Below are 22,454 nucleotides of genomic sequence, written 5' to 3'. Positions count from 1 at the left end.
AAACAAACCTTTTGTGATTCATGCTCAAGCACTCCCAAGTCTCTCTGCAAGGCAGCATGCTGCAGTTTTTTATAATTTAAATAAGAATCTGGGCTTTCATTTTTCCTTCCAAAGTGGATGACTTCACATTTACCAACATTGTACTCCATCTGCCAGACAATTGCCCACTCACTTAAGCTATCTATATCTCTCTGCAGATTCTCCCTATCTTCTGCACAATTTGCTTTTCCACTTAATTTAATATCATTAGGAAACTTAGATACACTACACTCGGTCCCCTCTTCCAGATTGTTAATGTATATCGTGAACAGTTGCGGGCCCAGCACTGACCCCTGTGGCACACTGGTCACCAATGATTGCCAACCAGAATAACATCCATGTGTCCCAAGTCTCTGCTCTCTATTATTTAACCAATCCTCTATCCATGCTAATACATCACTCCCAACTCTATGCATCCTTATCCTATGGATAAGTCTTTTATGTGGCATCTTATGAAACGCCTTCTGGAAATCCAAGTAAATAACGTCCACCTGTTCCCCTCTATCCACTGTACTTGTTATATCCTCGAAGAACTCCAGAAAGTTTGTCAAACAGGACCTGCCTTTGCTGAATCCATACTATGCCTGAATGATGGATCCATTTCTTTCCAGATACCTCACTATTTCTTCTTTAATGATAGCTTCAAGCATTTTCCCAACTATAGACGTTAAACTAATTGCCTTATAATTACTTGCCTTTTGCCTACATCATTTTTTGAACAGTGACATGACATTTATCGCCTTCCCAAGCACTGGGATCCATCCCGAGTCCACAGAATTTTGGAAAGTCATCACCAAAGCTTCTACTATAACTTCTCCTATTCCTTTGAGTACCCAGGTATGCATTCCATTAGGACCAAGGGACTTGTCCATCTTCAGGCCCACAAGTTTGTTCAGCACTACCTCCTCAGTGATAGCTATTATATCGAGGTCCTCACCACCATATTAGATGTGTCCTCCACCATAAAGACTGACACAAAATAGTCATTCAAAGCCTCGATCATTTCTTCATTATCCAATATTAATTTCCCCTTCTTGTTCTCCAAGGGACCTAAATTCACTTTAACCACCCTTTTCCACTTTATATAATTAGAAAATCTTTTACTATCCACTTTTATATTATATGCTAGTTCATTTTCATAATCTATCTTCCCTTTCTTTATTGCTTGCTTAGCGGTACTTAGTTGCTTTTGAAAGTTTTCCCAGTCTTCCAGTTTCCAAGTATTCTTGGCGATTTTGTATACATAAGCTTTTAGTTTGATGCCTTCTTTTATTTCCTTAGTTATCCAAGGCTGGTTCTCCCCAGCCTTATTGTCCTTGCTTCTAACTGGAATATACTTCTGTTGCGCATCATGAAAAATCTCTTTGAAAGTCTTTGACTGTTCCTCAACTGTCCCACCATAAAGCCTATGTTCCCAGTTTACACTAGCCAAATTGTCCCTCATCCCATTGTAGTCTCCATTGTTTAGGCCTAATACACTGGCTTGAGGTTGAACTATTGCACCCTCCATTTGTATGAGAAATTCAATCATACTGTGACCACTCTTTCCAAGAGGATCCCTAATTACAACATCACTAATTTTACCTGTCTCATTGCATAGGACCAGATCTAAGATAGCTCGTTCCCTTGTAGGTTCAGTAACATGCTGTTCAAGAAAGCTATCATGGATGCATTCTATGAAGTCCTCCTCGAGACTGCTTCAAACAACTTCATTCACCTAATCTATGTGCAAGTTAAAGTCTCCCATGATAACTGCTGTTCCATTCTTACATGTCTCAGATATTTCTGTTTATTGCCTGTACAACTCCCACCAGTGATTTTTTTTCCCTTTACTATTCCTAATCTCTACCCAGATGGATTCAACTTTCCACACCTTAGATCTTATATCGTCTCTCACTATCGCCCTGATCTCATCTTTAATTAAGAGCGCTGCCCCACCTCCCTTTCCTTCCTGCCTATCTTTCCATAATGCCTTATATCCTTGGATATTTAATTCCAAATCCTCTCCACCTTGCAACCATGTATCTGTAATGGCCACTAAATCATACCTCTGTACTGATTTGAGCCACAAGTTCACTGACCGTGTTTTGAATACTACAGGCATTCAAATAAAGTGCCCTTACACTCAATGTGCTTTCAAAATCTTGTAATCTTTTACTCTTTTGCACTTGACTTTTCTTCACTCCGTTCTTACTTTTCTCTTTTTATCTTTTCTTTTTTCTTTATCTTTATCAACACTTTTCTTTTTTATTTTATCCATACTTCTCCAATCTATTGAACCCACCCCCCTACTATTCAGTTTAAAGCCCTATCCACAGCCCTAGTTATGCGATTCGCTAGGATCTAGGTCCCATCATGGTTCAGATGGAGCCCGTCCCATCGGTACAGCTCTCTCCTTCCCCAATACTGGTGCCAATTTCCCATGAATTCAAACCTACTTCTCCCCCACCAATCCTTGAGCCACGCATTTAACTCTCTCATCTTCTTGTCCCTATGCCAATTTGCTTGTTGTTCAAGTAGTAATCTGGAGATTACTACCTTTTTGGTTCTGCTTTTTAATTTAGTTCCTAGCTGCTCAAATTCCCTCAGCAGAACTTCCTTCCTCATTCTACCGATGTCATGGTACCCACATGGATCACGCCAACTGGATCTTTCCCCTCCTACTGCAAATTTCTCTGCAGGTCAGATAAAATATCCCAAATCTGGGTACCAGGCAGGCCACACAGTCTTCAGGATGCTGTATCCTCTCAACAGAGAACTCCATCTATTCCTCTGACTATACTATCCCCAATTACCACTACATTTCTCTTATTTTTTCCTCCTTGATTGGCTCCATGAACTACGGAGCCACAGTTAGGTTGCTCATCCTTCCTACAGCCCTCACTCTCATCCACACAGGGAGCAAGAATCTCAGACCTGTTGGACAGGCTCAAGGGCTGAGGCTCCTCCAGCACTGTCTCTTGGATCCCTCTACTTGCCTCACGCGCACACTGTCTTGTTCCTGACCATAGACCACAGTTGTTATATTACATATCACTAATCAAAAATAAATGGTAAATTCTGTTCTTTATATAAATCCCATCTCAGGTAGAATGTTGTTACAATAAATTCTTTTAGACCATACTAGACAAAGCTATTTACAGGAAAAAAAACATACAATGTTCCAAATACAATGCTAGAACTTCTCATTAAAATGCCATCACAAAGCCATACCTGAATTTTGAAGGAACTCCCCCCAGTTAAATTTTGCACAAGGCTTAGTCACCACACCTAGATTCAATTGAAAGAAAAGACACAGAATAAAAGAAATACAAGATAATTAAAGATTTAAAAAAATGTTTTGGAGCTATTCCAATACTTTGAACATATAAAGAAGTGTTAACAATGTTTTTAAAATGAATATTACAACACAAATATTTGTCCCTGATTGAAATTTTTCCATCATAATAGTTACATTCTGCTTCAAAACCGCATCTTCAACCAGGTTTCTGTTGCCCCTTTCCACCCAGCAACCTCTTCGTCTTACATCAGCGAGGCAATTGGGGTTTACCTGGGTTTTTAATCACAATAAGTAAATATAACAGTATACAAACTCCACTTAAGTTCTTTCCTAAATTAGTGATTTGCAGGTGGAAGTCATCAATTAATCAGTCTCAAGACCTAGCTGAGCTACCGTAGATTCCGGATTATAAGCCGCTACTTTTTTCCCACATTTTGAACAGCTTTGAACTCTGCGGCCTTTAATCCAGAGCGGCTAATACATGTTTTTTTTTCATGCCGCCTCGTAAACATTTTGCCTCGTAACAGTAGACCAATAAAATTGATGAGTAGTTCACAGAGGTCCAATGAAATTGTACGATAAATCAAGCGCACTTTCACAATTAAATTATTGTAAATCAGTCATTTGTACTCACCCTCATCAACATGGAAAACACTCGAAGAAAAGCATTGTGCTGTCTTTATGGCAGTTACTTAGTTTATAATATTTTCGCTTAGTAATTCATTTGTTAGTTAAAGTTAGAAGTGTTTTAACTATATTTGTTTTCTGTACTACATCCCGGGATGCTATGACGTCACACCCGGTTTCGCCGCGTCTTGTGGGATATATACGGGAAGGTGGGGGCATTACGCGAGCGCGTCAGACCCGATTAGACCCGATCGCGTTACGCGAGCTCATCAGACCCGAGCGCGTCAGACCCGAGCTCATCAGACCCGAGCTCATCAGACCCGAGCGCGTCAGACCCGAGCACATCAGACCCGATTAGACCCGATCGCGTTACGCGAGCTCATCAGACCCGAGCGCGTCAGACCCGAGCTCATCAGACCCGAGCGCGTCAGACCCGAGCTCATCAGACCCGAGCTCATCAGACCCGAGCTCATCAGACCCGAGCTCATCAGACCCGAGCGCGTCAGACCCGAGCACATCAGACCCGATTAGACCCGACCGCGTTACGCGAGCTCATCAGACCCGAGCGAAAACGCTGCTTTTAAGTTAAAGGCGATCAATAACTTTTCCTGGTAGGCTGCAGTATATATATTTTTACCAGTCGCTAGGAGATATTGGAATGTTGTTCGTGCTGTTCAGTAAAAAAGTATATGCAACGTAATTTGTGTTACCGATACGTATGTATATTTAAAAGTAGCGGTGCGGCCTAAAATCCGGTGCGGCCTTTACAATTAAAAAATTGATTTTATTTCTAAAATTAGAGCCAGCGGCTTTTAATCAGGTGCGCTCTGTAGTCCGGAATCTACGGTATTTCTTTCCTATCCTTTTCACACCTATTTGGCGTAGGTGCAGAGCAAAGTTGCTATCCCACATCTTGTAAGTGTAAATGAAATCAATGAATACAATAAAAAAAAATCAAAGGTTCCTCTGAGTTTTAAAATATTGCCTTAGAAAAAAATCTATTTAACCAAAACATAACCAAGTTGAAGCCGATTAGATAATTTGAAGCACTGCACATTGCAATTAAAATAATATATTCTAATTAGCTATTCAATAGCATTTTGGATCTGCTAAACCATTTTAATTGTTATAAAAGACTCATTAAGACTTAACACTTCAAAATGTTGCACTTTGCAACAATCTGCTCATCAAAGCAACAACTTGAGATTGATTGTAGGCACAATGGTGTGGAAATGCAACATTCTACATCCTGCAAAATCTTAGAAGTGCAACACTTAAGAGAATTTAGAAGTTAATAGTTATACTAATTACATTTTCTCGGATACACACTGAGGAACAAATCAGCAAGAGGCTGGAAGGGAAAGCAAGGTCAATTAACTGGAGGAAAGCCAGATAATTCTTCCAGAGCTTTCCAGCATGAAGATCTTTCACAAGAACTGTACCTCAAGCGACTATATTTTAGTAATAAAGCTTCTGACAATTCTGCTCAGTTCTGCAGCCAGAAAGTCATATGGCACAGAAATAGACACATGCCATCTTTGACCAAAGTTTACAGTGCAGCAGTACGGACTTCCTCAATTGCAACGTACAAAGAGGCTGCACGCAGAAACTTCATGATGCAGCTTATTTCTGTGCAAAGCAATGATAAACACATTGACAGAAATGTGGTTAGGTCCTTACAGAAAAATAAACTAGTTGCTATGGTTGATGCTGCAACTGAGATCCATGTGAGATGTGCTTAAAGAATTAGTTTTATTTCTTTGGATATTCTATCGAAAATCTAAGCCCTCTTTAACCTCTCCGTTGTTAAAGTAAAAATCCTTGTATCTGTTAGTGTCACACTCACATTATCAATTTTCTACTGGATTTCAACAAAGGCAGACTCTGAGCAATGCTATTCTTCAACTATTTTCTAAAGCATGATGTGTTTTCCCCTATTATTCCAACACACTGTAGCTGTATGCTTTGCCTACCTTAAAACTTCTACATACCAGTGAGGGCCAGGCAGCAGTACAAGAAGGACAATTTGGACTGGAAAACTACCTAACCACCCTCATGGCAACAATATCATAAGAGAGTATACAGGCCTTCCTCAGGTAACAAACAAGTTCTGTTTTTACGTTTGTATGTCAATTTTATCCATAAACTGGAAAATACACAAAAATATTTTTAATATGATATTCTCCATAGTTCTAGATAAAATGGCATACATGGCACATTGAAAGAATTTGAAAGAACAATTACTTAAAATGAAGAGAGAGAAAGGGAGAAACATAGAAAACCTATAGCACAATACAGGCCCTTTGGCCCACAAAGTTGTGCCAAACATGTCCTTACCTTAGAAATTACTTGGCTTACCTATAGCCCTCTATTTTTCTAAGCTCCATGTACCTATCCAAAAATCTCTTAAAAGACCCTATCGTATCCACCTCCCACCGCTGCCGGCAGCCCATTCCACGCACTCACCACTTTCTGAGTAAAAAACTTCCCCCTGACATTTCCTCTGTACCTACTCCCCAGCACCTTATACCTGTGTCCTCTTGTGGCAATCATTTCAGCCCTGGGAAAAAGCCTCTGACTATCCACACGATCAATGCCTCTCATCATCTTATACACCTCTATCAGGTCACCTCTCATCCTCTGTCACTCCAAGGAGAAAAGGCAGAGTTCACTCAACCTATTCTCATAAGGCATGCTTCCCCAATCCAGGCAACATCCTTGTAAATCTCATCTGTACCCTTTCTATGGCTTCCACATCCTTCCTGTACTGAGGCAACCAGAATTGAGCACAGTACTCCAAATGGGGTCTGACCAGGGTCCTATATAGCTGCAACATTACCTCTCGGCTCCTAAATTCAATTCTACGATTGATGTAGGCCAATACACCATACGCCTTCTTAAACACAGAGTCAACCTGTGCAGCTGCTTTGAGCGTCCTATGGACTCGGACCCCAAGATCTCTCTGATCTTCCACACTACCAAGAGTCTTACCATTAATACTATATTCTGCCATCATATTTGACCTACCAAAATGAACCGCCTCACTCTTATCTGGGTTGAACTCCATCTGCCACTTCTCAGCCTAGTTTTGCATCCTATCAATGTCCCGCTGTAACCTCTGACAGCCCTCCACACTATCCACAACATCTCTAATCTTTGTATCATCAGCAACTTACTAACCCATCCCTCCACTTTCTCATCCAGGTCATTTATGTTGTAGCCTGGGGAAAAGTACACACTCAGGACAACAACCACTTTTTCGGGTTTTAATTCCTTTATCTGGCACTTAGACATCTAAAACAGAAGAGGGTCTTAAAACAAAACAAACAACTTTACAATCTGGACCTGCCACTACAATCTCCGTTTAACCTTTGGTCCACACACTTGTGGTTCGACCAATTGCGTGTGCAGTATAAAAATCGCACAAACTAATACAGTATTAATATGGTAGTGGCAATTCTACTTGGCCAGTGAGGAACTTTGCAAGCCACGCTATCCAGTGTTGAGTTCTTTACTCGTGAAAATCTTTCCTCACCATGACTAGCACCTCTGGGGAAACTTGATTCCAATGCCCTACCAGCTTTGGTAGCAGCAAACAAAATGGTCTCCCCACTATCCCGCGTGTGTGTAATGACGTCACCATCTCCACTTAAAAGGCACAGACGACTATTCTAGCATTACTCGGATGAATGCCTGAGTACACATTTTAATGATAATGAATGGCATTCAATAGTCACCCGGTTACATTTCTAAAAATCACGAAGAGTAAGGGTCCCAGAACAGATCTCTGAGGGACACCACTGGTCACTGACCTCCATGCGGAATATGACCCTTCTACAACCACTCTTTGCCTTCTGTGGGCAAGCCAGTTCTGGATCCACAAAGCAATGTCCCCTTGGATCCCATGCCTCCTTTCTTTCTCAATAAGCCTTGCGTGGAGTACCTTATCAAATGCCTTGCTGAAATCCATATACACTACATCTACTGCTCTTCCTTCATCAATGTGTTTAGTCACATCCTCAAAAACTTCAATCAGGCTTGTAAAGCAGGACCTGCCCTTGACAAAGCCATGCTGACTATTCCTAATCATATTGTACCTCTCCAAATATTCATAAATTCTGCCTCTCAGGATCTTCTCCATCAACTTACCAACCACTGAGGTAAGACTCACTGGTCTATAAATTCCTGGGCTATCTCTACTCCCTTTCTTGAATAAAGGAACAACATCTGCAACCTTCCAATCCTCCGGAACCTCTTCCGTCCCCATTGGTGATGCAATGATGCCAGAGGCTCAGCAATCTCTTCCCTCGCCTCCCACAGTAGCCTGGGGTACATCTCATCTGGTCCCAGAGATGTATCTGACTTGATGTTTTTCAAAAGCTCCAGCACATCCTGGAGGAAAGTAGTTCTGCCATTTGTGCAACAACAAATTTACGTATATTAGACTTCTGTATTTAATAATATGGTGGGATTGTATATGCATTCTAGGGACAACCTGTAATTCTGAGTGAGATTTGACAAAATCATTGATCTTCCTTCAAAAAAAAAATCAAACACTACGGTAATGCAATGGCACTTTAAATTCCAAATATGCACACACAGAATATAAATCGATTCCAACAGTGAGCCAAAACCACTTTACTGTAGCATTTGTGCATGAGGCCTGAGCCTGGGAAAGACTTCCAATCAAAACAGAATAGCTGCACAAATTCTGAAGAGGTAGTATAACATTTTGTTTTCTTCTGACTTAAGACGTGACCAAATAATTTAGTAAAAGTACAATTTATTTTATTTCAGTTGTAAACTTCTCCATTAAAATTCCACAGAAAAATAGCATGTGTCACCACTGCCATTGTTCCAAAAAATGAACAGCATGTTTATCTGTGTCACTGTGATTGAGTTAGAGAAGTGCAAACAACTTCTGTCACAATGGCTTATTTAAATGGAGAATTTAACACAGATAATTTATGAAAATATAACAAAATAGCAGGTTTTACTAAGTTATTAAATAACATTCAATTTTACATTTGGTAACGCATAGCACGTACTTTTGAAAAGTAAATTACAAAGTGGGATACTGCCTCTTGCCTTTTGCCACATACTTAATGTATATTTGGTAGAGTAAATTGCATGTTATTTTAGAAAACCCTTGTAAACATACACAATGTTAATCATGCAACTGTATTCAAATTGCAGACAAAATCTAATTAAAATAGCATATATTAGCATATATTAATGCAAAAAGAAAGAATGGGATAAAGTTCACAGCACCATGCTGAAAAGGCAATCAATCCTATAAATGAAGCAGTTTCCAAAACTTACCTTGAGGCTGCACATGAACCTTGCTTCCAGCTAATGGCTTGAAAATAGGAAACAAAGTACAACATGAATAACATTTTCAAAACTATATTTGAAATAATTTGCAAAAACCCAATCAAAGACATAGTGTTTATTGCTGCATAAGTGCAGAAAATAATACACAAAAAGGTTAATTTTACTGCCTTTTCCACTCCAAATGGAGTAAAAGAAATGAAAATGTATTTAAAGAGCAAACACGAGGAAATCTGCAGATGCTGGAAATTCAAACAACACACAAAATGCTGGCGGAACACAGCAGGCCAGGCAGCATCTATAGGGAGAAGCACTGTCGACGTTTCGGGCCGAGACCCTTGTCAGGACTCGTCAGGTCTCGGCCCGAAACGTCGACAGTGCTTCTCCCTATAGATGCTGCCTGGCCTGCTGTGTTCCGCCAGCATTTTGTGTGTTGTTTGAAAATATATTTGTTTTATTTGAAGCATCATCTTATCAGAGGTCAACTTGTAATCTTGTAAGACACCTTAATAGTTCACAGTGGAATACAATTATTTGAACTTAGTCTTACTTAATAATGTCTCGACTTCAAAATTTACTAAATATACTGAACGATATTCAATAAACTTGGTCTTATCAAAAATCAATTATTTATTAATTACTCAGCAGCTATGAAATGGTATGACTCAATCTTATAACTGTAGTCAACAATTGCTGTAAACTCTGCAATAATGAGTTAGATATAGATGCTTATTTCAGCAAAGACTTCTTTTGATTCCTCTTTCCCATACTTACCTCTTCATTCCTGGTGTGACTCAGGTTAGGAGGCACAGGTCATTTTTTGATTAATATCCAAAGTTTTCTAATTAGTAAATGGAGACTTAAAGCTATGTAGTTATCAAACTACTACAGATAAACTTGAACATCCCCTCAGGCAATATGACAACACTCTAATCATAATGAGAATTTGACTGAATTTTCTTTGTCTTAGTTTAAAGTAATTTAGGCCAACTGTGACCCCAAACTGTGATCAACAGACAGAAGAAACTCAAAATCACAAGTACATAGTTGAGTAATATAGACTACATTGGTTTAACTAGAACAATGAAGAATTTCAAAGGTAAAATATTTTCATTGCAACTAATATAGTGATTCTCTGTATTTCATCTGTAATAACTACTCATGGAAAACAGTGACTCTGATTTTAATAACTTGAATATCCTGTTTCTGAAGTTTTTAATAATTTTTCCTGATAATTAATTTTATCCAAAACCATATTGCTCTCAAAATATTGATTGTCTATATGAAACATGAATAGCTGATTTCTGGAGTTTAACATTATACAATGCACAGTATCATAGCACAGAAGTATTTCTAATGAGTCCAACCGGATGTCTGTCAGATTATAACAGCCAATGGACCATTCACTCTAAAATGGTGATAACTGTAAGCTGACGAAGGACCTTTCTATCATTAAACAAAATCCATGTTAAGGTCTAAATACTAATCAATCTTACTTTTCTGTAACATGAAATTTCATAGCACGTGTGATCAGTGAGAAGTGCTTTGCACATTGAAATTTTTAATTTTTTGTGTTATAGGTTGCTGAATGTGTGAAATAAGATAGCAGTGAGACAATTTCAGACAAGTTGATAGCCAAATGTATTAGTTATTTCTTAACTCTAAACTGAGAGGTTCTGTCCTCAATTGGTATCCTAACTGTCCAGCACGACATTAATCAACACTGCTGCTCCCACTCCTTTCTTCCAATCTTTCCAAATTCCTTGCATTTTCGAATGTTGAGAATGTAATTTCTGCCCACCTTCAGAAAGGTTTCTGTTGCTGCCACCACACTGTCATTCCAATTACAGCTTGTTTATCTTTTATATTATGCTTATCATGTTTAGGTACTTGCACTGTAAGCCTATTTCAGACCTCCTTGCACTCTCTTTTAGTCTGGTCCTTTCTAAAATCAGTTATGATTTCACTTATCATTTGAATGTGGTTCGAACTCTGTAATTATATGCTTGGTTAAAACCTCTATCACTGTCCAGTCTCCTAATCATGGGTTCTGCTGTTGCATTCAAGAACTCGTTCATTCTTCTTGACAGCAAAGGCTAGTGAAGATTAGATTAAGAAAATTCAAAATTTTCACACATAAAATCTAAACCAACAGCTTAAGCCATATCTTGAGAAAAAATAACTGAACATTAAGCGACTTAATGCTTGAAGAAAATTCTTGCCGAGAATCTTATTTGGAGTATCAAAATTAGGCTATTTGGCCCATTGAATCGTCTCCATCATTTAATATTGGCTGATTTACTTTCCATTTCAACCCATACCCCTGCCTTCTCCCTGTAACCTTTGACATCTTTACTAATCAGGTAAGAGCACCAAATCCATGTTTAATCAGAATGAAATTTAGAAATGTAGATCAGTACCTCCCAAAACATTTCTTAGTTATTAAACCAAAGATTACATGAAAGAAACAATGGAACTTCAAAACACAAATATCTAACTAGATTACTTTATATTGTTCCTCTGTTATCATATCAAGATAGTTTGCCCATGGAATGCAAATAGCTTTGGAAAACAAACTTCATAAAGGCTCATGATGAAGCTGTAACAAGATTGGCATGGGATCCAATTTACTTTGGTAGTTTTAATCAGCCAGAAGGCAATGCATGGGAGGGCATGATCACATACTATATTACTGTACTTTTAGTTAATTATTTCTTTCTTGCTTTACGTTCTCAAAATTGATTCCTTTAGAAAATAATTACCTAGATGAGCAAACATGCCTATCTTTACCTCTGATTAAATTTTAAATTTCCTCTTATAAATGAAGTATTGATTCTCAATAACAACAGTAAATGAAGATAATGGATGCAATTTTAAGAATGATTCCTTGGAAAAGTTTTCTTTTTGGAAAAATGAGGTTTATAAAATGGCCAGAATCCAGTTACATTTACTCTATGAGATATCTATTACCAAGGATAAAGGCCAATAACAAATGGCAGTTTAATAGAATAGAAAGGTCATTAGTTCAGAAGTTCTAACTTAATTTTTCTTTAAAGTTTGGAATCAGTTCATGAATATCTCAGTATGTTCCTCAGGCTGTAACAGACCTACAAATGCAAGTATATACACAGTCCTCAACTTAGCTGCTTTGTCAGAAACCTGCTCTTTAAGAACAAATTCTCAGGATGAAATAGGGAAAGAGCCAGTTATTCAACATTCTCAGTTACTCTGAAGGAATACAACATATAACTTTTTCTTGAACAAATGCACCCTGTGGTGATGGTGTGAAGCACAATATTAGAGAAATAATGGAAAAATTACTACTTAATTCATGCCTATTAAAGTGAGAAGGTTAGGAAATACCACAAGCTTCTTTAGCTCAGCAGAGGTTTTTGCTGAAGGCCAAAGGCCAGTTAGAAAACCACTGGAGGATACGGCTTTATTTGAGTAAATGTCACTAAGAACTGTCACTCCAAGGAACTTTTCAAGGATACGGATCTGGCAGCACAAATTTATAGTTCACATTTTTTCTCATTACAATATTAAATGGTAATCTCTATTAGCTATTACAGATCTACAGATTATTATCATTATTCTGTTATCAGTATCCCAGCCTTGAACCCTTTTATTTCTGCAATGAGTTACTTTTTCAGTCTGGACCCCAGTTTTCCTCATCTGTTCCCTTTGTATAGTAATAACTAGTCTATAATTGCTAGGTGTGCAGTCATCATTCCAAGTGCTATCATTTGGATGAGTATCCATTATGCCCAATCATAACCACAATTCTTTGGGTAGGTTATAATATAAACACTACACATAAATGACAGTACTCTCTATTTCACTTTCAGATGTTGGACTTCATGGGTGATTTGTGGTCTAATATAACACAGATAGGCTTCACTTTCTATTAAATAATCCAAGCTGCAAAAATCTGATTGATTGCTCAGTACAGTATCTACCCTGCCAATGTTGTGATTAATCTTAGCTCTTTGTATGAAAAGACAAAGTCAAATCTTCTAGTGCATGCAACTGACAGCTGTCATGGGCTAAGCTTGATTTCAACTAAGGTTGAAATGATAGCTTGTTCTGAAATGTTACTCTGGAGTGCATTTCTCCATTTCATCCTCAGTGATCCGTGAAGAAAATCTAACTGTTAAGTGTCAGTGAAAAATGCAATTGTTACTGTGTATCTTGTAACCTGATAAGGTCTTGAGCAGATATATTTCTGATATTTGCATAAAATGTATTAAAATATAGGTGGGGATCAGTCATTCCTTTGTCATGGCTACTCTAGGATTATCTAACCCAACTGTTGACACTTTCTTCAAACAAAATAATGGAATACAGAGTAGTAGGAAGCTAGGTTCACTGCAACCATTGTGCGTACACTGTGAGGAAACACTCATCGAGGAAAAATATGGCAGCAGCAGCAACTTTCAACAGGATAATCAGGGCTAGAATTTTGTCATGTGAAATTTGTCACTTCAAAATTGATCGAGGAGATGAGGTTATGGGGAGCAACAAACACACATCGTACACACACACACAAAACACTCTTCCCTCGCTCTTCTGTGTGTCTATTTCCATTTCTTCAAAATGAAACAAATGCTTAAAAGAAGTTCAAATTCACCAATTTTATCTATGGTCATCCATAAGTTCATTCCTTTCCTTCACAAGTTATGTTGTACATTTAGTTTTACTGGAGCACCAGTTTTCATTGAAAACACGTTGGTAGTGAGAGAATAAGAACGTAATATAAAGATTTTAAAAAAGCCAGAAGTAGGCCATGCAGCTCTCTTACCCTGCTCTGCCATTCAAAAGATCATGCTGATCTTCTACCTCAGTGCTCTTTATGGTACCTGTTCCAATATCAATTGCTTCCCTTAACAACCAGAAATCTATTGATCTGTCTTTAATGCATACAATAGCTTAGCTTTCATAGCCATTTCAAGTAGAGAATTCCAAAAGTTTACCACACTCTGACTGACTAAACGTCTCATTTGTTCTAATCCTTTCCCTCCTTGTTGTTCAAGTTTCAACGGCATCTTCTAAACTGAACCAACTCACAGTAGTAACTAATGTATTACTCATGTTTCCAATCACCTGTTGCACCTACAGGTTAGCCCTCAGTGACTTATGTACAGGGGCAATAGATCCCTTTGAACATCAACACTACCCAATCTCTTGCTATTTAACTAACACTTAGTATATAAATTATCTCACATTTTCCTATACTACATTCTATATGTCATGCCATTACTCACTCTGTCAGCTTATCTAAATTCATGTGCATCCTTTTTACATTTGTTACGAATGTGCCACAGCTCTGAGTGTGGGTAGGGGTAGGGGTGTGGGGTAGCCCCCTCCTTTGTGAGAATTGCAAGATCACTATTAAGTCAGTTCAGGGGACGCAGGAAATGAGAGAAAGACATGCAGAATCCACAAAAGGGTTGGAATGTGTCCTGGCCTCCGAAAGGCGGACCCATTGATACCGGCTATTGTCTCTTGGAGACGGACTTGTGTATTGCATCCTGTACTATGCATCGAAGCCCCCAGGCAATGAACCGAGGGGGAGGTTGGTGGAGGGATTGCATCATCCCAACCTGATTGACAACTGAGACCCTGTGAGTCAGGATAAAAAGAGGGTCTGTGGGAACAGCCCCTCAGACGCACCAGAAGAAACGCTAGCGATCCCGTAATAGCGAAAGCCGGTGGAAGGCCACGTGCGTCCGCTTCCATTTGCCCGGAATCGGTGGCCTTTGCCACGGAAAAACGATTTTTAGCTAACAACGGGGAACTCAACTCCCAACGACTCTCGAAGGATTGACATCATAAAAGGAATGGGCAAGTTTAACCCGTCTTTCTCTCCAACCAAAGGCTGCAGCCAACAGCTTGACTGAACTAAAGTGACTTTTATATTTCCATCGGACAATACATTATCCCCTAGACAACGATAGAGCTATTTCTTATTGATTATTATTATACCCGCGCTTTTAGATTTAGTATTGACGACGTATATTATCTGTGTGTTTGCATTGATATTATTTTTGTGTATTTCTATCAATAAATACTGTTAAAAATAGTACCATCAGACTTCAACGGACCTCTCTATCTTTGCTGGTAAGTGACCCAGTTACGGGGTACGTAACACATCCTTGTCCACACTCAAGACCACACCCAGTTTAGTATCAGCAGGAAACTTGTCAGTGAGACATTTGACCCCTCAACCACATCATGAACATAGAACATAGAATAGTACAGCACATTACAGGCCCTTCAGCCCACAATGTTGTGCCGACCCTCAAACCCTGCCTCCCATATAACCCCCACCTTAAATTCCTCCATATGCCCGTCTAGTAGTCTCTTAAACTTCACTAGTGTATCCGCCTCCACCACTGACTCAGGCAGTGCATTCCACGCACCAACCACTCTCTGAGTGAAAATCCTTCCTCTAATATCCCCCTTGAACTTCCCTCCCCTTACCTTAAAGCCATGTCCTCTTGTACTGAGCAGTGGTGCCCTGGGGAAGAGGCGCTGGCTGTCCACTCTGTCTATTCCTCTTAATATCTTGTACACCTCTATCATGTCTCCTCTCATCCTCCTTCTCTCCAAAGAGTAAAGCCCTAGCTCCCTTAATCTCTGATCATAGTCCATACTCTCTAAACCAGGCAGCATCCTGGTAAATCTCCTCTGTACCCTTTCCAATGCTTCCACATCCTTCCTATACTGAGGTGACCAGAACTGGACACAGTACTCCAAATGTGGCCTAACTAGAGTTTTATAGAGCTGCATCATTACATCGCGTCTCTTAAACTCTATCCCTTGACTTATGAAAGCTAACACTCCATAAGCTTTCTTAACTACCCTATCTACCTGCGGACATGTACGCCCAGATCCCTCTGCTCCTCCACACTGCCAAGTATCCTGCTATTTACTTTGTACTCTGCCTTGGAGTTTGTCCTTCCAAAATGTACCACCTCACACTTATCCGGGTTGAACTCCATCTGCCACTTCTCAGCTCACTTCTGCATCCTACCAATGTTTCTCTGCAATCTTCAACAATACTCTACACTATCGACAACACCACTAACCTTTGTGTCACCTGCAAACTTGCCATCCCACACTTCTACCCCCACATCCAGGTCGTTAATAAAAATCACAAAAAGTAGAAGTCCCAGAACAGATCCTTGTGGGACACCACTAGTCACAACCCTCCAATCTGAATGTACTCCCTCCACCATGACCCTCTGCCTTTTGCAGGCAAGCCAATTCTGAATCCACCTAGCCAAACTTCCCTGGATCCCATGCCTTCTGACTTTCTCAATAAGCCTACCGTGTGGAATCTTGTCAAATGCCTTACTAAAATCCATGTAGATCACATCCACTACACTACCCTCATCTATATGCCTGGTCACTTCCTCAAAGAACTCTATCAGGCTTGTTAGGCACGATCTGCCCTTCACAAAGCCATGCTGACTGTCCCTGATCAGACCATGATTCTCTAAATGCCATTAGATCCTATCGCTAAGAATCTTTTCTAACAGCTTTCCCACCACAGACATAAGGCTCACTGGTCTATAATTACCTGGACTATCCCTACTACCTTTTTTGAACAAGGGGACAACATTCGCCTCCCTCCAATCCTCTGGTACCATTCCCATGGACAACGAGGACATAAAAATCCTAGCCAGAGGTTCAGCAATCTCTTCCCTTGCCTCGTGGAGCAGCCTGGGGAATATTCCGTCAGGCCCCGGGGACTTATCCATCCTAATGTATTTTAACAACTCCAACACCTCCTCTCCCTTAATATCAACATGCTTCAGAACATCAACCTCACTCATATTGTCCTCACCGTCATCAAGTTCCCTCTCAGTGGTGAATACCGAAGAGAAGTATTCATTGAGGACCTTGCTCACTTCCACAGCCTCCAGGCACATCTTCCCACTTTTATCTCTAATCGGTCCTACCTTCACTCCTGTCATCCTTTTGTTCGTTACATAATTGAAGAATGCCTTGGGGTTTTCCTTTACCCTACTCGCCAAGGCCTTCTCATGCCCCCTTCTTGCTCTTCTCAGCCCCTTCTTAAGCTCTTTCTTGCCTCCCTATATTCCTCAATAGACCCATCTGATCCTTGCTTCCTAAACCTCATGTATGCTGCCTTCTTCCACCTGACTAGATTTTCCACTTCACTTGTCACCCATGGTTCCTTCACCCTACCATTCTTTATCTTTCTCACCGGGACAAATTTATCCCTAACATCCTGCAAGAGATCCTTAAACATCGACCACATGTCCATAGTACATTTCCCTGCAAAAACATCATCCCAATTCACACCCGCAAGTTCTAGCCTTATAGCTTCATAATTTGCCCTTCCCCAATTAAAAATTTTCCTGTCCTCTCTGATTCTATCCTTTTCCATAATGCTAAAGGTCAAGGAGCGGTGATCACTGTCCCCCAGATGCTCACCCACTGACAGATCTGTGACCTGACCCGGTTCGTTACCTAATACTAGATCTAGTATGGCATTCCCCCTAGTCAGCCTGTCAACATACTGTGACAGGAATCCATCTTGGACACACTTAACAAACTCTGCCCCATCTAAACCCTTGGAACTAATCAAGTGCCAATCAATATTAAGGAAATTAAAGTCACCCATGATAACAACCCTGTTATTTTTGCACCTTTCCAAAATCTGCCTCCCAATCTGCTCCTCGGTATCTCTGCTGCTACCAGGGGGCCTATAGAATACCCCCAGTAGAGTAACTGCTCCCTTCCTGTTCCTGACTTCCACCCATACTGACTCAAAAGAGGATCCTGTTACATTACCCACCCTTCCTGCAGCTGTAATAGTATCCCTGACCAGTAATGCCACCCCTCCTCCCCTTTTCCCCCCTCTCTATCCCTTTTAAAGCACTGAAATCCAGGAATATTGAGAATCCATTCCTGCCCTGGTGCCAGCCAAGTCTCTGTAATGGCCACTACATCATAATTCCATGTATGTATCCAAGCTCTCAGTTCATCACCTTTGTTCCTGATGCTTCTTGCATTGAAGTACACACACTTTAGTCCTTCTACCTTATTACCTTTATACCCTATATTCTGCTGCTCTTTCCTCAAAGCCTCTCTATATGTTAGATCTGGCTTTACTCCATGCACTTCTTTCACTGCTCTATCGCTCCGGGTCCCATCCCCCTTGCAAATTAGTTTGCAACAGCTGGGACTTATCACTTGTTGTAGCCACCAGTCACAGCTTGCCAACCTGAGGATTGGTTTAATCTTATTCTTTCCTTCCTGTCCCATAACTAATTCTAAATCTACACTTAGTGGCCACTTTATTAGGTACAGGAGTAGAACCTGGTGTCGTCTTCTGCTGCTGTAACTTCAAAGTTTGGCATGTTGTACATTCAGAGATGCTCTTCTGTACAGCACTGCCGTAATGGGAAGTCATTTGAGTTATTGCTGCCTTCCTGTCAGCTTGAACCAGTCTAGCCATTCCCCTCTAACCTCTCTCACTAAAAAGGCATCTTTGCCCACATAACTGCTGCTCGCTGGATCTTTTTTGTTTCGTGCACCATTCTCAATAAACTGTAATTGTTGTGCATGAAAATTCCAGATGCTAAGCAGTTTCTGAGACATTCAAACTACCCCATCTGGCACCAACAATCATTCCATGGTCAAAGTCACTCAGATCACATTTCTCCCCATTCTGATGCTTGGTCTGAACAGCATCTGAAACTCTTGACCACGTCTGCTTGCTTTTATGCATTGAGCCGCTGCCACATGATTGGAAGGTTGGATATTTGCATTAATGAGCAGATTTACAGGTGCAGCTAATGAAGAAGCCACTGAGTGTGTGTCAGCACATCATCTCAATTCTACGTTTTCTAGCTTTGTTAACTGACCTGTTAGTAAGTTAATTGGTCATTATAAATTAGGCTAGATTAGGCTAGAATTAAATGGTGGGATTGCTGGGCAGCATGGCTGGAAGGGTTGGGAGGGAGTATTCTGTGCTGTGGCTAAATAAATAAACAAACAAACAATCTTCATGTGAATAAAAGTTGGTCTGCTTTTATTGTTGGGTGATAACCCATAAAGCAATTTAGGACTGCAGGATGCAAATTTTTCCCAATGTCCAAAAGTGTTTGAAATTGATTATTTATTCTTAGTAACGGTTTGATGAGTAAACAAGCCATCTTGGGTTTGGTTTTGGGTGTATTTAAAAAATGATAGTAGTGGTGGTGGTGGAGGTCAGATCAGTTAGTTGAGAGAATTAAGATAGTTGCTAAATGCAGTTGTTTCAGCAAGTGAAAAACAGCTGTACAAAGACTTTTCTACTCTTCTGTGTACTCTATGCTGCTTATTTGGCTGAACCCGCTTCGCAGCAGTGTGAGTTATTTTAAATGTAGCTCTTTATTTTCAATGCAGAACTAACTTATTGATTGGTAGTGATATTGCATTCCAAATTATTTGTAAATACTATGCTCCCACGTTAAAGTCCTTGTGTCAGCTATGTCATGACTTTTGGCTGTCAGGATTGCAAAGTAGTAAAGGCTATTTCTTGAAATTCTGCAGTTTAAAGATCCCTACTGTGTTGATTGGAAAAGCAGACCTCTATACACCTCAGAGTGAATTGTGTTTGGTGATCTAATCAGAGAATGTCACTCCTCAGAAATTTGTGAAATGTCTTGCAAATAAAAATGATTTTCCCTCTCTTTCCTTCTAGTTCCACATAAAATAAATGAATCTAACTATGCAGTAAGTTTGCCTGGTTCCTAATATCCTACATGACCTTTGACCTCATATTCCAAATATGGCACCTTTCTGATAAAGGCAACTCAGAATAGCTAAGGCATGTCACCAGTGCCAAATGAGTTGTTGTTGCCAAAGCATCAGGTCTGACCGACTTACTTACTGCCCATTACGCCAATGGCATTTAGGGTAGCAATGATGGTCTTCCATCTCTGGCAGTGTTCAAAGCTTCCTTCATCATGTCAGTAGTTTCCTCTCCGTTTTCACTACTGTCAGTCATGCAAGTTCCAGGTGGAGACTCAGGAATACTGTTACACTCAGGTGTAGAAAGATTCTTCATTGCTGTTTCTGTAACAGTTTTGTTTTACCAGTTCAGGGCTGTTAGCCCTGAGCTGAACCTCCAAACCTGGAGTACTGGTGGACCACTCTTCATCTGGCCTCTACTCTTTGATCTATTTGGCATGAGTGGCCCTACCAAGAGCCAAGGCACAAAGCCCTGACTCCAGCAACATTGCTCTCTGGATCACTGAAGCACGCAAGCCTCCAAACTCAACGAAAAGGTTGTGGGGAAAGCACCAGGTCTGGCAACAACAATGACCAACAATTACACATAATACTTGATTTTATTATTATATTATTTTGTCTCAAGAGCCTCATCATATTAATTTCTTGAACATTAAGTATCTGTTCCCCTTCAGACTCCAGTACTTCCTGAACTTAAATCTTCTACCAATAGATCAACTATAGCATAACAAAAATCTGAACTATATCCTTGGCATCTAATTTAAAATTATTAATTTCTTTGGAATTTGAATAAATTGGGGATCACATGTCAGCAGATGAAATGAATAGTAATAGTTTCTCATTCACTATTAATGTATTTATGAGAAATGCTCATTTTCCTGATACTTGGCCAAGGAGCAACGATATTTGAGAAAAAAATTTCAAAGGTTCATTTATTATCAAAGTATGAATGCAGTATACAAACTCTTGAGCTGCTTCTTCTCCACATAGCCACTAAACCAAGCAAACCAAGGAAAGGCAGTTCAAAGAAAAACAGCAACTCAACACCCAGCACAAAAAAAACAAAAACATGATCATCAACCTCCCCCCCACCACACTAACGTCACCCTGACGAAATACAAGAACATTGGTCCCCAAACACCCCGCACAAAAAATTAACGTAAACACAAGAACATTAACACCCAAAATCCCCTTCTCCCGTGCAAAACCATCGCGCCCCCAATACCCCTCCCCCCTCACAAACAGACAATGAGAAAGAATGGTTGACAATACAGACTGAACATAAGACTGAAAAAATTCACGATTATAAGGTAGTAATCCTGAATTATACTAAGCAAATTAACTTTGAAAAGGTAATGCAATGCACAATGCACAGGATGCTGACAGTGGCAAATGATGTGAAGCCTGTACAATACATACCCAATGAAGCTCTGCTGTATTCTTCAACTGGTCTGTGAAAGCCACCAGGAACCTAGCAATTAAAACGGTTTTCAGGAAAAGAACATTAAAATAGCTCACAATGACAGCATTTGGTACATCAGGGACTAATGTCAATGTCATGGGCTAAAAAGCAGTTTGAAATTGTAAAAACCAATGCTTAAATAAAGTAGGTAAATTGAAGAGAAATTTTAATTTAAAAATAACAGTGGTACTGAAAGCTCAAGGATTTATCTTTAATAACATTCAGACTATCCACATTTCCTTGGGCATTTACTTTAGACAGTAATTGAGGAATTTAAACTGCAATAATATAAGCCTACTGAGAATAACACTGTTTAATCAATGTGTATGCTGAGCATAGAACTCTACTAATAAGCCTCCAGTCATTATATCAATGATTTATCACAGAATTTCACAAAAATATCCATCATCTAACTATAAACTGCCAATAGGAAGACATAAGACAGATAATACCCATGTCGTTCGAAGACTTTGGTAGGTTTTGTTAGATCTTACTAATTAGAATCAGTTGGTTTATGATTTCTTTAAAATAATTGCTACCATTAACACTATTGATCAAGATAACTCTGATGAGACTCCTAATCCAATACAGATCTACTCTACAGAGATATAGAATTGCTATCACAAATCTGTACCACAGAAAAGAGGAAAATAACCATTAGGTAAATTTCCATGCATAAAAGAAAATGTTTCACTAAACTAAAATTTGCAATAAAGTCAATATATATTGAGGCTGAGGTTGAAATGGAAACCTTATCTCGTTACTTTTATGTGTGAATCATTATTTTGTACATATAATTTACATAGTTGTTCTATTTTGTTGGGACTTATCAAGCCACATATTAATCATGTGCAGCATAGCGCACTAATTAGAAATGGAGAAGTTAAGGGCTATTATAAATGTTTGAAAATAACCAACAATATTTCCGACTGTAATAGAGAT

At 39.6% G+C, this 22,454-nt stretch overlaps 1 protein-coding gene across 2 annotated transcripts in view; it reads right to left on the bottom strand.

Annotated features, from left to right (window-relative positions):
• glt1d1 (glycosyltransferase 1 domain containing 1) overlaps positions 1-22,454 on the bottom strand; it is a 71,632-nt gene that overhangs the window by 36,500 nt on the left and 12,678 nt on the right. For both annotated transcript variants that reach the window (XM_073065532.1, XM_073065533.1), the window contains exons 4-6: positions 21,470-21,521; positions 9,269-9,305; positions 3,253-3,309 (exon numbers count right to left, since the gene is read on the bottom strand). In XM_073065532.1, the coding sequence (XP_072921633.1) occupies positions 3,253-3,309; positions 9,269-9,305; positions 21,470-21,521 (146 nt within the window). The remainder of the gene's footprint in view (positions 1-3,252; positions 3,310-9,268; positions 9,306-21,469; positions 21,522-22,454) is intronic.

This window comes from Hemitrygon akajei, chromosome 14 (assembly GCF_048418815.1).
Source record: "Hemitrygon akajei chromosome 14, sHemAka1.3, whole genome shotgun sequence".
NCBI lineage: Eukaryota > Metazoa > Chordata > Chondrichthyes > Myliobatiformes > Dasyatidae > Hemitrygon > Hemitrygon akajei.
Note: the sequence above shows the minus strand (reverse complement) of the source record. Positions and strands in the feature narration are given on the sequence as shown.